This window comes from Rhizopus delemar, genomic scaffold (genome assembly GCF_000149305.1).
Source record: "Rhizopus delemar RA 99-880 supercont3.12 genomic scaffold, whole genome shotgun sequence".
Classification (NCBI taxonomy): Eukaryota; Fungi; Mucoromycota; class Mucoromycetes; order Mucorales; family Rhizopodaceae; genus Rhizopus; species Rhizopus delemar.
In genome coordinates, this window is record NW_027137838.1 from 14,342 (window position 1) to 28,291 (window position 13,950).

General features: G+C 36.2%; 4 protein-coding genes across 4 annotated transcripts; all 4 read right to left on the bottom strand.

Annotated features, from left to right (window-relative positions):
• RO3G_13299 (uncharacterized protein) lies at window positions 1-1,726 on the bottom strand (the record flags this gene model as incomplete). Its single annotated transcript, XM_067667883.1, has 2 exons — window positions 1-531; window positions 731-1,726. The coding sequence occupies 2 exons, from the start codon at window positions 1,724-1,726 to the stop codon at window positions 1-3; spliced, it is 1,527 nt and encodes a 508-aa protein (XP_067523984.1).
• Window positions 1,727-2,052: 326 nt separating this feature from the next.
• Window positions 2,053-5,388, bottom strand: RO3G_13300 (uncharacterized protein; the record flags this gene model as incomplete). Its single annotated transcript, XM_067667884.1, has 4 exons — window positions 2,053-2,081; window positions 2,192-3,820; window positions 3,867-4,058; window positions 4,143-5,388. The coding sequence occupies 4 exons, from the start codon at window positions 5,386-5,388 to the stop codon at window positions 2,053-2,055; spliced, it is 3,096 nt and encodes a 1,031-aa protein (XP_067523985.1).
• A 1,257-nt stretch (window positions 5,389-6,645) lies between these two features.
• RO3G_13301 (uncharacterized protein) lies at window positions 6,646-10,050 on the bottom strand (the record flags this gene model as incomplete). Its single annotated transcript, XM_067667885.1, has 3 exons — window positions 6,646-6,661; window positions 6,750-9,899; window positions 10,031-10,050. 3 exons carry the CDS (start codon window positions 10,048-10,050, stop codon window positions 6,646-6,648), a joined length of 3,186 nt encoding a protein of 1,061 aa, XP_067523986.1.
• A 996-nt stretch (window positions 10,051-11,046) lies between these two features.
• RO3G_13302 (uncharacterized protein) lies at window positions 11,047-12,597 on the bottom strand (the record flags this gene model as incomplete). The annotated part of the gene is made up of 1 exon (XM_067667886.1): window positions 11,047-12,597. One exon carries the CDS (start codon window positions 12,595-12,597, stop codon window positions 11,047-11,049), a length of 1,551 nt encoding a protein of 516 aa, XP_067523987.1.
• Window positions 12,598-13,950: the final 1,353 nt, after the last annotated feature.

Here is a 13,950-nt window from a genome sequence, read left to right on the forward strand (position 1 = left end):
CTAAACACTCCTGAGTAAAGGTTCGAACGCTAAATTGAAAAGTACTGGTGATAGAGGATCGCCTTGACGGAGGCCTCGAGACTGTGGAATAGGATCGGATAAAAAGCCGTTGATATTGAGCTGAAGCTCAGTGCTAAAGAAGAGAGAGCTGATAGAGTTGATGATAGAATCTGGAAAGGCGAATCGTTGTAGCACTTGCCGAAGGTAATCTGGGTGTATACGATCATATGCCTTTTCCTGATCAAGTAGAAGGCCAACCGCCGATGAGTTGGAAAGACGGGCGTGTTCCATAACCAATTTCATAAGGAGGCCATTGTCAGCAATGAAACGACCTTGCACAAAACCGGATTGAAAGGGAGTAATCAATGTATCAGCACAAAGAATAATCCGAGAATTTAGTATACGGGTGAAAACCTTGGCGTCGGTGTTAATAAGTGAGATGGGCCTCCAATTCTTGAGATCAGATACAGTGGGTGGAAAAATGGTTCCAATGTTTTTGATTTGCAACTTTAAAGCTTTATATCTTTGGAACTACAAATGGTAACGGCTCACAAAAACATGCATTTTGTAGCGCAATTACAGCTAATATTACTGAAAAAAAATTTTGCTTGTACTGTTACACAATCGGGAAAAAATTAAGATTAAATACAAAAACCAACATTGGAACCATTTTTCCACTATGTGCATTATTTTATTAATATCTTGTATGACCGCCTTTCGCAGCAATTACAGCCCTACAACGATCTGGCATACTATTTATGTATCTCCTACAGTCTTCTGCTGTAAAAGTAGACCATTCTTTTTCAACACGAATCCATAATTCATGCACACCTTTTGCCCTAGTATCATAGGCACTTAACTTGAGCTTAAGGTGGTGCCAGATGTGCTCTATTGGGTTTAGATCTGGACTTTGTGAAGGCCAGTTGAAGGTATGATCACACTTGAAGTTGTTGTCCTTGAACCATTGCTTAGCTAGCTTAGACGTATGTTTAGGATCGTTATCCTGCTGAAAATAGATGTCTTGAGGATGGTAACCATAGTACTCAAGGCTGTCCATAAGGGTTGTACCAAGTATTCCGACGTAATCAGAAGCCTTCATTGTGCCTTCACTAATCCAGCATGCATAACCAGGTCCGTCATAGGTAATACAACCCCATACCATAATGCTACCACCCCCTCCTTTAACTGTTAAGTCGAGATGATAGGGTTGAAGTTTATCATCAGGTCGACTCCAATAGTACTTGCAACCATCTGAGCCATAAACATTAACTTTTGTTTCATCACTGAATACCATACGTCTCCAGTCATCGCTTGTCCAGTTTTTGTGCTCTTCCGCCCATGCTAGTCGTCTTGCTTTCTGAACCTTAGTCAATAAAGGCTTTTTTACCTTTATTTTAGCATGAAAGTTCATGCTTTTCATAACCTTAATGGTGCCCGAGTAACTGATAGTGTGGCCAGTGCATACTAGATACTTATGAACAGCCTTCGCAGTCTTGAGGGTACCATTAATAATCTGCTTACGTATATAAGGCTTGGTGGTAACACTTAAAACAGTCTTTCTACCAGGGTTTGCTGTTACTCTACCAGGAGAAAACTTGTTGGCATATCTGCTTAAGGTGGATTTTTTTAAGTTTGGAATACGTTCCATCATCACTGAATATGGCTTGTTCTGTAAAACCAACGATTTGATGTTTTCTTGCTTGTTTTTAGAGAGAGCGCGAACCATATGTGTAGTGGTACCTTAAAGCTTCGATATATAAAGAAAGAAAAAGAAAAAAAAATGTTTGACAGGGGATAAATTAATTTTATAAGTCACATAGGCTTTTTCGGCGATAGTCGGAATATTATGACTCATAATTAGCCAAAAAACTCCGGTGGAAGCTCCACCAATTAACAAATAAACTTATCTACAGTTGTAGTGGAAAAATGGTTCCAATGTTGGTTTTTGTATTTAATCTTAATTTTTTCCCGATTGTGTAACAGTACAAGCAAAATTTTTTTTCAGTAATATTAGCTGTAATTGCGCTACAAAATGCATGTTTTTGTGAGCCGTTACCATTTGTAGTTCCAAAGATATAAAGCTTTAAAGTTGCAAATCAAAAACATTGGAACCATTTTTCCACCCACTGTAAGTCCCCTTTTTTCGGCAAGAGTGAAACACAATTGCGAGACCAGGAGGGGGGAAATATACCTTGTGTGAGACCATCATTATAAACTTGGAGGATGATAAGTTTACAATCAGGATGAGTGAAAAGCAGACGCAGGATTTCATATGGTATGCCATCAAGGCCTGGGCTACTCTTATTTGGACAACGACGAACTTGTTCCATAAGGTCATCCCATTCGATAGGAGAGATCAAGAAATCCTGATCACCTGCAGAGAGTCTTAATGGAGAGGGGACAGAACTAAGAATATCTTGGACTGCACCATCATTGATAGGGTCAGGAGAATAGAGGTCAGAGTAGAACGCTCTTGCTGCTGCTTGTAGTTCAGTCGGAGAGGTGCATATTTCACCCGTTGTCGGATGGATGAGCTTGGAGATCTTTTGACGAGATTGCCGTTGGGCAATAGTACGTTTAAGATAGCCAGCAGAAATTTCACCCATTTCTCGCCAACGAATACCAGATCTTAAAGCCAAAGTTTCAGCATGGTATTGTTGGATAGATGCGAGTTGGCTTTCAATAACAGAAAGTTGAGGGCGGAGGTTAGCAGCATTGTCAGCGAATCTGGACACGGAATTGGTTAGACTGGCCCTTTTATGATGAAGCAATTTTTCTACTGATTTCAAATGAGATGTCTGTCGACGAGAGAACTTTTTTGCAACGGATATTGTAACAGATTTGATGGTGTCCCATTTATCTTGAGCAGACCAGTGCGATGGCAGGGAAGCGATTGAATCAGATATAGTGCCTTTCAATTTAGCACAAAATTCAGGTGACGCAGCAAGGCGTGGATGAGCCCTCCATATACCTTTACCTGTGATTGGTGGTTGCTCAATTGTGTCAGAGGCGGGTGTCGGTAGACGCATACGCAAAGTGACCAAACAGTGGTCAGACCACGCAGGTTGAATATACGTCGTGGACGAGGAATGTTTGCTATTAATAAACTCAGGTGTCACGAAGATGTAGTCAATACAAGATCGAGAAAGTCCTATGTGAAAAGTAGCTTCAGAGAAAGAACCAGCCGGAGTGACGCCATCCACAAAGTATTGCTCAAGATACTGTAGCCAGGAAGATGGGGCTTGTCGAGCAGGAGAAGTAGACAGATGTAAAGCATAGGAGTAGTTGAAATCTCCAAGCAAAATATGTCTATGAGGTGCAAGATCGAAACCAGAGGATGGGTGTCCGATAAGATTTGAGAGAAAAGCTTGACGTTCGCTATATGCTGCAGGTGCGTATATAACTGTTACTCTGAGAGGATCGAAGGCCTTTTGTATATGGGAGATGGTAGTGGTAATAAACCGGCCACATATACTGAAGACAGAGTTACTAAAAGACAAATCAGGAGAAAAACAGACGAGGCCACAATGACGTGACCAAAGACTGTCGTGAGTCTGAAATTGGGTATGGAAGACTTGCTGTAAAGAAACTGAGGATGCATGTGTCTCTTGTAAAGCAAGGATATCCAGATTATGAGTACGAAGATAACGAATGAAATGAGTGCGTATTGATGTATCGGCGGTCTTGGGAAGACCTCGACAGTTGATAGTAGCGATGTGAAGTTGTGTAAGATCCGGTTGAAAGTGTGTTTGTGAAGAAGAAGAGATAGTTGGAGTAGTTTGGGAATTATCGCAACTATCGTGGCCTAGCGTTTGAGTATCTATCATTAAAAATAGATTATTGTTGATTTGGACGATCAAGATCACCCAGCGGTTCCTCAGGTATTTGTTCAGACTGTACATATTCGTTCAAAAATGGGCCTTCCGGGCTCGAATTGGGTGAGTCGTCGGTGTCGATCTCCATTGTCCCATCGGCAGTGGAGGCAGTTTGAAGCTGGGTATTATTGGCAAGATTTACTGGATTGAGTGGACACTTATTATGTCTCTTCGTCTTATGACCTAATTGATGGCAGGAGGCACATATGGGAGAAGGAGGCACAGTGTCAGTTTTATTATTGATGGATTCGCTAGAACCGAATTTACGAGATTCTGCTGTTTGAGACCGTGTGGTACGAGGAGCGTATCGAGAGGCCAAAGTACCTGATTGATACTTGGAAGCAACAGGGATATCAGCAGAATTTGTATTGGTGACAGTAGGATTGGCAGTTATCTCAGTCTGGGTAGAAAGTGCATCAGGAGTAGCAGTAATGTCAGTCGTCTGAAGTGTGGTAGAGGCCTCACTATGAACACCAGTAGTTCTCACCGTAGGTGCGGAGGAAACGGGGACACGAACAAGTTCCTGAAACACAGGGGTTTTACGTGCTTTTTTGTTGGAGGAACTGTGTTGGTTATGTGTGTTTTTCCTGGGGCAACCTTTGGACATATGCCCATGTCCATTACAATTATAACAAATGATCGATCTCAATTTCACAGGACAATCAGCAATAGCGTGGGCTGGACTATGGCAGTATCGACAATAAGGTGGCATGGAGCGCCAATGAGCGTATACCAGAGACTCACAGGAACGGTTTTGGCCATACGTGTTATTGTCATTGAGTGGTGAGAATTGCCAGTGAAATTCATGCGATAAAGAGGACTCAGAAGACTCACGAAGTTCGAGAACAGCGTATCCTCGACCTGAAAAAACCCCAGTGGCCCCAGAAATAGTACCACTATCACAGACATTGCCGAAGCGTGTTAAGTTCGCAAGCATATCTTCTTGCAGCTGACGTAGTCCGCCATCCTTACGACCATATTGACGTGGGAGACCGTTAAAGGTGATGGTTAAAACTTCGGAATCAGGAGAGAGTGAACGATAACCGTAAAACTTTGATTCGTAGGAGGGGAGTTTCAAGCCCTCTTCACAGACGCGGGATGTAAAAGTGGGGGAGAAAGTAACTTCAGCGTACATTTTGCCGTAATCCCGGCGAATATTATCTTCGATACTCCATAGGTGAGTATTATCCTCACAAGCATCTTTCAACTCTTTCAGAAATGTTTTCTTATCCTGAACACATGTTATCTCAACAAAAACAGACCCCTGAGCGGTCCCTTTTAAAAATGGTTTTTGAAACTGATGCAATGGGTTGCTAGAGTGAGCCATGCTAGCAAGTGAACGAGAAGGTGTGGAGCTGTCTTTCATGGCAATGGGCGACTCAGCATAGCTGGATGTCTTCATGGAACCTCTTACTACAGTGGTCCATTCTCTTTGGGTTTGAGAGTAGTTGGTGGTAGGTGGGCCAACTTGTGGCTTAGAAGGTGGTAAATTTTCTTTGTCGGGAAGAACCATGTGTCCGCAAAATAAAAAAGTCATCCGCAAATTTACAGTCAAAAACCAATATCTTTAGTAATATGAAGGCTGATGAATGGAGAACGTGGTGTGTTGTGCTTTCGCCTTTTCTGCTGAAGCAAAGATTAGTCGGTGAGCATTTTGCGAATTGGATGCGCTACGTGGAAGCAGTAAGATTGGTGATTGGTCCTTGTTATGTTCTGGTAAAGGTAATAACAAAGATAAACCAAAAGAATACTTTTTGAGACTGAACTTTATTTAAGACAATCTTTTGTTAAAAAGAAAACATTACAAAGTCTACTATTTATATTCTTCTATCAGTTGGCGGGTAAATGAGTAGTTATGAGCGTAGATCCAATCATTGACACGTTTGATTGAAGAATGATCACTGAATCAATTATGAAAATTTTTAATTCGTTGCTTTTATAGATCTTACTGTTCTTTAACTGATCTGGGATAATTGTCCCGTCTTCATTGAGAGGAAAGATATATTTATATGAAATGCCTCCAGTCAGATCAAAGTTGACTAGGTACCTGATCCATTATTATTCATTTACAGAAATGATGAATAGTAAAGATCATGACTTATTTAGTGTTCATGTTTACTTTATAGAATGAATCTAATAGTGATAGTTTTATATAAAAAAGAAGAAGAGTATATTTTATTTAATAAAGATTTAAATTATTATCTTTTATCAATTTTAATATACTTCTTTTAGTTGTGATTATTCAATGTCCGTTATGATCAGACACTGTTCTACAACAGTCCTGTAGTTACAACAGAAGGGATACATGCTGCATATTCCTTATTCAAGACCTTTGGCAAGACCTGTGTTCAACTGTATGGCAAAACAGCAATAACACCTAATATGCATATTGATTTATCAGATTATTCCAAAATTAAACGAGATAAAAAGTTATTCTTTTATTGTATGCAATCAGCAGTTATATATATATTGTATCTTGTTAAACGAGGGTTTCGATTATTAGCATGAATTATTCTAAGTCAAGTTTCAGTGTAATTGATCAATGGATTGATCACCATCCCTGGCCAGCATTAAATTTAATGCGAAGATGTAATTCCACAAGATACACTAGATGATTGTTGAAATACAATAAAATAACATGATAAACCGTAAAAAAGAAAAAAAACCAAAATAAAATAACATACAAATTATTAATATAAATTTGTATCCAATATAATATATAATGTGCTTCTAGTTAAACTATCGTTGGCATCGTTAAAACCTTATTATCTCAAAAACCTTTGTTTCTAAGGATAAAAATGATAATTGAAGGGAAAAGATCTCCAACTTTTGATAGTATATGCACCATTTAAAATCTTAAAGAGCAATTTTTACTTTTTAGAAGCTCTTGTTCTTTTTCTACCTTTAGTAGATTGTTCATTGCCAAATAATGTCTTTCTTTTTCTACTAGAATTTGCTGTTTTAATAGAATGTTTTCCATCCGCTTTTCTTCGTTCCCAATATTTTTTAATAGCATCAGTACCTTGGAAGGTAGACTGTTTTTGCCAAGTTTGTTCACCTGGATATCCAACCCAAGTTGTCAAGTATTCAAATTTGCTTGGTGCTATCTCTCTATGATTAATGATAGCTTGTACCTCATAGATATCTTTGTTATCGTTCGTTTTGTTTGTATCGTTTGATACTAACTTTATTTGAGATGTTGGTACATTTCTGTTAAACAAACTGCCTGTTAAATCAGTAAGAACGTAATTACCATTTTTCGTATGGTTGTGAACAGTAAAAGGTCCGATATATTTAGAGTCAGTCTTTGACTTTTTGCCTTCAATATTCTTTATCATTACTGTCGATCCAATTGGGAATGGGTTATTTAATATACGATGTCTTTTAACAAAGTATTCATTGTCCTTTCTTTGCGTTTCCAATATTTGCTCACGGACTTCTGGTAGAGTAGTGTTATTGAATTTTTCAATAACAGTTTTGAGTTTTTCAACATTTATTGTTTCTTCATTAAACTCAATCTGTCGCATGCTCTTGGTATAATCTTTAAGATCATTTACCTTTCTATTGAACATAACTTCAAATGGTTTTAAACCATGCAATCTTGAAATATGTTGGTTCATTACATAAGCAGTACCATCAACATACATATCCCATGCTCCATTGTATCCTTCCAACATTTTAATTATAATTCTTTTTGCTGAGCCTACACTAGCTTCAGCTACTGAATTGCCTGTTGGTGTATAAGGTAGAGATAAGGATTCTTCTACACCCATATGATCTTTTATTGCCTTTAATAGCTTATTTTTGAACTCAAGTCCGTTATCGTGAATTAAACACTTTGGATAGCCGAACATCGAGAATACTTGTACCAAGGCTAATGCTACATCTAAAGCAGACTTTGTTTTAATCGCCCTCAGCACAACAAATCTAGTAAATAGATCGACTATTACCAAAAGGAAATTATTTCCATTGGTTGAAGTTATATCAAAACTTCCAAGATCAATAGCTATCTGATCCCATATGCCATTAGGACAGATACTTTTTGGTGGGTGATAAGCATGTTTGGCTAAATTATGCCTTGAGCATTTTTGACATTCATTGATATATTTTGTTATATCTTCTCTTAAGCCTTTCCAGTAAAAGCCATGATCTTGCTTTATTTTTAGTTCTGTTTGGTTTACACCATAGTGACCTAAAGCATGTACATTTTCAATAAGCTTTTGTCGTTCATCAAGATTATCAATAATTTTATAGTTATCTAAATGACTAGCAGCTAGTACTAATGATTCTTTTTCTTCGTGTTCACTATCTGTACTGATGTTATCGTCATCAATTTCCAGATCATGAAATGCTCTAGCCTTTTGTTTCTTTGTATCACTTTGTGACGTATTGCTAACAGCTTGCCTTATAGATTTTTCTTTATTTTTGTTTCCTTTTACTTCATTACCATTCTCTTTTCCAGCATATGCTTCATCCCTGGCCAGCGTGTTTTCCACATCAGGGTAAAACAAACGCGAAAGTTTATCAGCTAAAATGTTTCTCATTCCAGCACAATAGGTAATGTCAAAGTCCATTTCGAAAATGGTTTCATAGTAACTTTCTATGACTCTGTTAGCTATTTTAGTTTCTTTTCTGTTGATTTCCAACAAAGCTTTATTGTCGACAAATAGATGAAAATGTTTGCCATACAACCATTTTCTCCATTTTGTGAATGAATATACGACAGCTAACAACTCACGTCGCGTTGAGCCATATCTTCTTTCTGTAGGCGATAATGTGCGCGCTACGAAGCCAATATATTTTATTTCGTTATTGATTACTTGATACAAGCAACCGCTAATTCCATAATCGCAAGCATCCGTAACCAAATGGAATGAATATTTTAAGTTGGGTACACTAATTACCGGTGCGTTTACTAATGCTTCTTTCAACTTTCTAATTGCTTTAGAATATTCATTAGTCCAAACTGCTTTCAAATTTGGATGATTTTTCAATTGGTTTAATGGTGCAGTCAATTGCGATATATTTGGGATATGATCTCTAAAGTAGTTCATAACACCAAGACGATGACTTAATTCTTTTGAATTCTTTACATCATCCGGCCAGTCTAGCACATTTGCAACTTTTCTTTGATCTAATGTTAGGCCTTTTTCATTTAAGCAAAAACCGAGCACATATATTGATTTTTGCGCAATGTGGAGCTTATCTGGATTAATTCGCAGATTATGCAATGTCAACCGTTCTAAGACAGTTTGAACATGTTGCTTGTGCTTTTCTAAGTTGTTATCTGATAATATGTATATATCATCGATGAAATTTACCACGTAGTCAAGATCAGCAAACAAATTTGTTAAACTACGTTGAACGACACTCGAAATTGGTGTCGAACCAAAAGGAGCTCGTTTGAATTGAAGTTGTACACCATCAGGTGTTGTGAATGCAGTTAAAGGACGATCACTTTTCCTAATCCTAAAGGAATGGAAACATTGACTTAAGTCAATTGTTGTAAAGAGAGTATATCGACTCATTATACGATGAAGGTCTGATATTAAAGGTAATGGAAACCTATCTATACGTCTCTTGTCAAGATTATTATTGACGAGTCTACTGTCAACTACACATCTGATGTTTTTATTATCGTATTCACCCGTTTTTGGATCCTTTTTAGGTACTGTCAATAATGGTGAATTGTAGGGAATATTAGGAGGTGCTCGTTCAACAATTCCTAATTCAATCCATTTTTGGACTTGATCTTTTACAGCCTGTACATGGCATTCATTTATTTGATATTGTCTACGATATGCAGATTGTGCATCCTTTTTCAAAGGCAGTTTAATTTCACTACCAGGTATTGTGCAATAAGCAGATTTTGGTATGTTTTTGTTCGCAACAATATAAGGTTCTATTTCCTTTAGCAAATATTCTTGCTCTATAGGTGAAAAATATGGATCTTCATTTGGAGTATAAGGATATGGTTCAATAACAGGAATAATAGGCTTATGACTTTCATCATCCCAAGTAATTCTAATATTACTTAGAGTAATACCCAATTTAAATAATAAATCTGTGCCAATTGACGCATGTACATTATTATTAAGTATTTTGAATATTTCCAATTGAGAATACAGTGCTCTATCACCATATTCAATATAAACTTCTTTTTCAGTTTTACCATAACGCACGATTTTGTCATCACTTATAAGTGTAATGAGACCATGTTTATTCAATGTATTTTTTAACTTTAAAAATTGACATAAAGTGGGCGAGATGCATGAAAAGTTTGCTCCAGGGTCGCAAAGTGCCCAACACCGAACATGTTCTATAGTAATAGGTAGATAAATAAGATTATCAGTTATTAAACCTTCCGGTGGTGTTTGGAAATATTGTGTGTCAATTTTTGTTTTGAACTTACAATGAGATATTTGCAGATAAAAATTTGAGAATTAAAAGGAGATAGTACTTGAAAACTAGTGAATGAGTCTCTATGTAACCTCTTTATTAGATTTCAAGACGAGAGAGAGAACCCATTTAATCAAACTACGCCTTTATATAGGAAATAAAATTATTCAGGGACCGAAGTGAGTTCAAGGTCAATTTTAGTATTGAACTTGAATAATATAAATATTGTATATGGTTAATATTGTAAATGAGTCTTAGAGAATATGTAATATATAATATTATGTATGTGTTATCTCGTAAGAATAAAAAAGACTATAAAATTCAACGAGACTGAAAAAAGTTATATCTTTATTTAATATTATAATGTCTGGTATTTATACTATTTTCATGGAGGTTTAATTAAATCCTTTTCAAGATACTTTAATTAATTATAACTGTAGATCTAGTGTCAATAAGTTTTAATGTGAGGATCTGTTCCTGGTTATGCAAGTGGACTGTTTTATAATTATTTCTTAAGTAGATCTGATCTTTCATTTATGTTGCATTGCATCAGGAGTTATATTAAAAGCTTGCATTGAGTTAAAGGAGTGGAATTAGTTATGACCGAACAATAGAGAAAAGACTGTAATAAATCTTTGTAAAGCATTCATTACTCTGATTTCTTATAAATTGAATATGAATCATGTTTAAAGTATGTTGGGATACGACAATGTATTCAGTACTTGTTATTTTTTATATAAGATTTGAGTAATCTCATACGAATAATAAGTATTTAATGGGGTAAATACGACATACAATCCTGTTTAGGTTTGTCCAATTTTGCAGCAGCAAAGCGCAAATTACTATCATTATCTGTATCACAGCTATCATATGAAGAAGATTCATCTACTTCCATTGGCACAATATTGTTTTTAGGCGAAGCATCACCTTTTTTCTTGTTTCTTTTCAAGGGTCTCTTTGAATTATTATCCTTGTTCTTTGAATTTTTGCATTGATGGCTAGGGTTCCAAGTTTTAAAACAGTGGAAACAAATACCCTTCTTAATACAAGCAGCGCGAGTCCGACAATCTTTAGTATCATGATCAACGCTTGTAGGATGTATAACACAATGTTTCTTTTTAAGAATACGGTGACTATTATGACGAGATTTTGAATTTTCGTAACGTCGAGAATCTCTATCATGATTATTCTTTTTACTAAAGCTATTTCGCTTTTCTTGGCTCTTTTTGTAAATAGCATGATGAAAAGCCAGAATGTCTACCATTTCTTCTGGGGTAAGCTCTTTACCGCGAAAGTCTTTCTCCACATCTTTGAAGAGGTCAGCAGGCAAAGGATCTGTCAAATACCATTTCAAAGTGTCTATATCCTGCATTTTAGCTTTAGCGCGTAAATCATTGAAACGCTGTATGTAGTCATGAATATCTTCATGATGATATTTCATGCCCAAAAGTGCATTCAGAGCAATTTCTTTTTGTACAACAGGGTTAATTCCATAGCGTTCAATAAACGAGGATTTAAAATTATTCCATGTTGTTTCTGGTTTCTGTTCCAGAAGTGTATTATACCAAGCCAAGATTGGTCCAGGCAAAATAGTAATAATATAATCCTTCCAATATGTATCGATAGGTCGTTTATGGGCACATAGTATGTTTTCAAAATCCGAGACACAGTCATCTGGGGTTTTATACTTGTGTTTATTTTGATCGAAGATCTTACCTTCCCATTGCCACAAAGTCAAATTGGGAGGAACTGTTAAATTTTTGTCTACCGCAATAGGGTCACAACCAAACATACTTTTATACGTTTCAGTAGCTTTGTTAAGCTTATCTTTAAGCTTAACTTCACGAGCCCAAATATTATCGAAATTAGGATCATCTACACTAGTAACAACAGCCATTTGTACTGCATTGTAGACGTCTTGTTTTAAGCATTGTATGTCTTGCTTTAGTTTCAATTCCATTTCTTTTTCAGAAATGACCTTGCTAACACTACGAGTGGTAGTAGCATTAGCCCAAACACTATTTGTATTAGTGTTTTTATTGTTTTCTTGTTCACCAAAAGGTGCCATAATAGTAGTAGTTCTACTATCCAGATGCCCAGAAGAAATAACAGAATCCCTGTTATTGTCTTCATTACTGAGATCTTCAGTAGCATCATCATCAATATCCATCATCATATCATTGTGATGTGATCCACCAACTTTTTCTTCAGAAACAGTAGTAGCCATGTTATTGTTTGCACGAGAAGAGGTAGCAACAGAATCAGCATTAATAGTTGAACTGCTGATGCGACGGGTAGCATTTTGTCTTTTTGTTAGGACCATTGATGTAAAAAAAAAAATATTGCAATAATAAAGTAATAACTTTTGAAGCGTTTAAAAAAAATGATTTATCAGATTATTCCAAAATTAAACGAGATAAAAAGTTATTCTTTTATTGTATACAATCAGCAGTTATATATATATTGTATCTTGTTAAACGAGGGTTTCGATTATTAGCATGAATTATTCTAAGTCAAGTTTCAGTGTAATTGATCAATGGATTGATCACACTCCTTACACTCACTCATTAACACCAACGATCAAGGCATGCTCCTACTGATCAACTTCATAAGGAAAATAGGCGAGGTTACTGATTTATCCAAGAGAATAAAAGGAACAAGAGAGGACGAGACTCGATAAAGAGATTGTTTTATTTAATAAGAAAATTGTACTCTATTTATACTTTTCAAACACGGATAATATTTCATGTCATGGATTAATAATTAATGAGTATGATATAGCTGATGACAAATAGATAAGGGTTACGTGTTCTTCTATTGTTATATTTGTCATAGAATACTCGTATATGATTGACTGCGGCTGACTGTGATTTAGTTCCTGGATTTAATATAGTTTAACCGTGCAATTACGCAGCATCTTATCCTTGATGAAGATTATTCGAATTAACCTATAGCCTATCTATTGGATATATTTTACATGTAGCTTATTAATACTGTTTTCATATCGAGTTATGAATGATGGATACATCAGTTACGAATGACGAAAGTGGTTTAACGCCATTTGATTACTCTCAATTCATAGACGGACCAAGTCTATTTAACTTGACAATTACTGGTAGTGAGCCTCTGCCACCACAAGCCCTTCCTTCAAAAATTAATAACAAACAACAAATCTTATGCCCTGAACACTATGAAGCCTTACAAACTTATTATATGGACACCTATGAAGTGTCTATTATGAATACAGTCAGTATAACTATAAAATCATTTAAAAAAATTAATTTGCTTGGACAACATTATCAACAAGCAAGCAACAATTCATCATCATCACACATTCAAGCCATTATGAATAATGAACTACGAGTTGGCCAAATATCCTATTTTTCTCTCATTCATTCAACAATTCCATTCATTATTTTGCATTCGTCAATTGGTACAGCCATGCGACTCAACACTTTTCCATATTTGATGGTACTGGCATCCAAGTGCGGAAGAACCAATTTGATCCAGTTTCAAGCAACAGCATACTTCCTATACCTAGAATTTTCAATCCTGTTGCTATATGCCCATATGTTGATAACCACATTCTCACTCTCGCTCTGCCAAGACGAATTTTTATGTAACAAATATACAAAATCATTAAAATACTATTATTATTTTATTATATATTTTACTA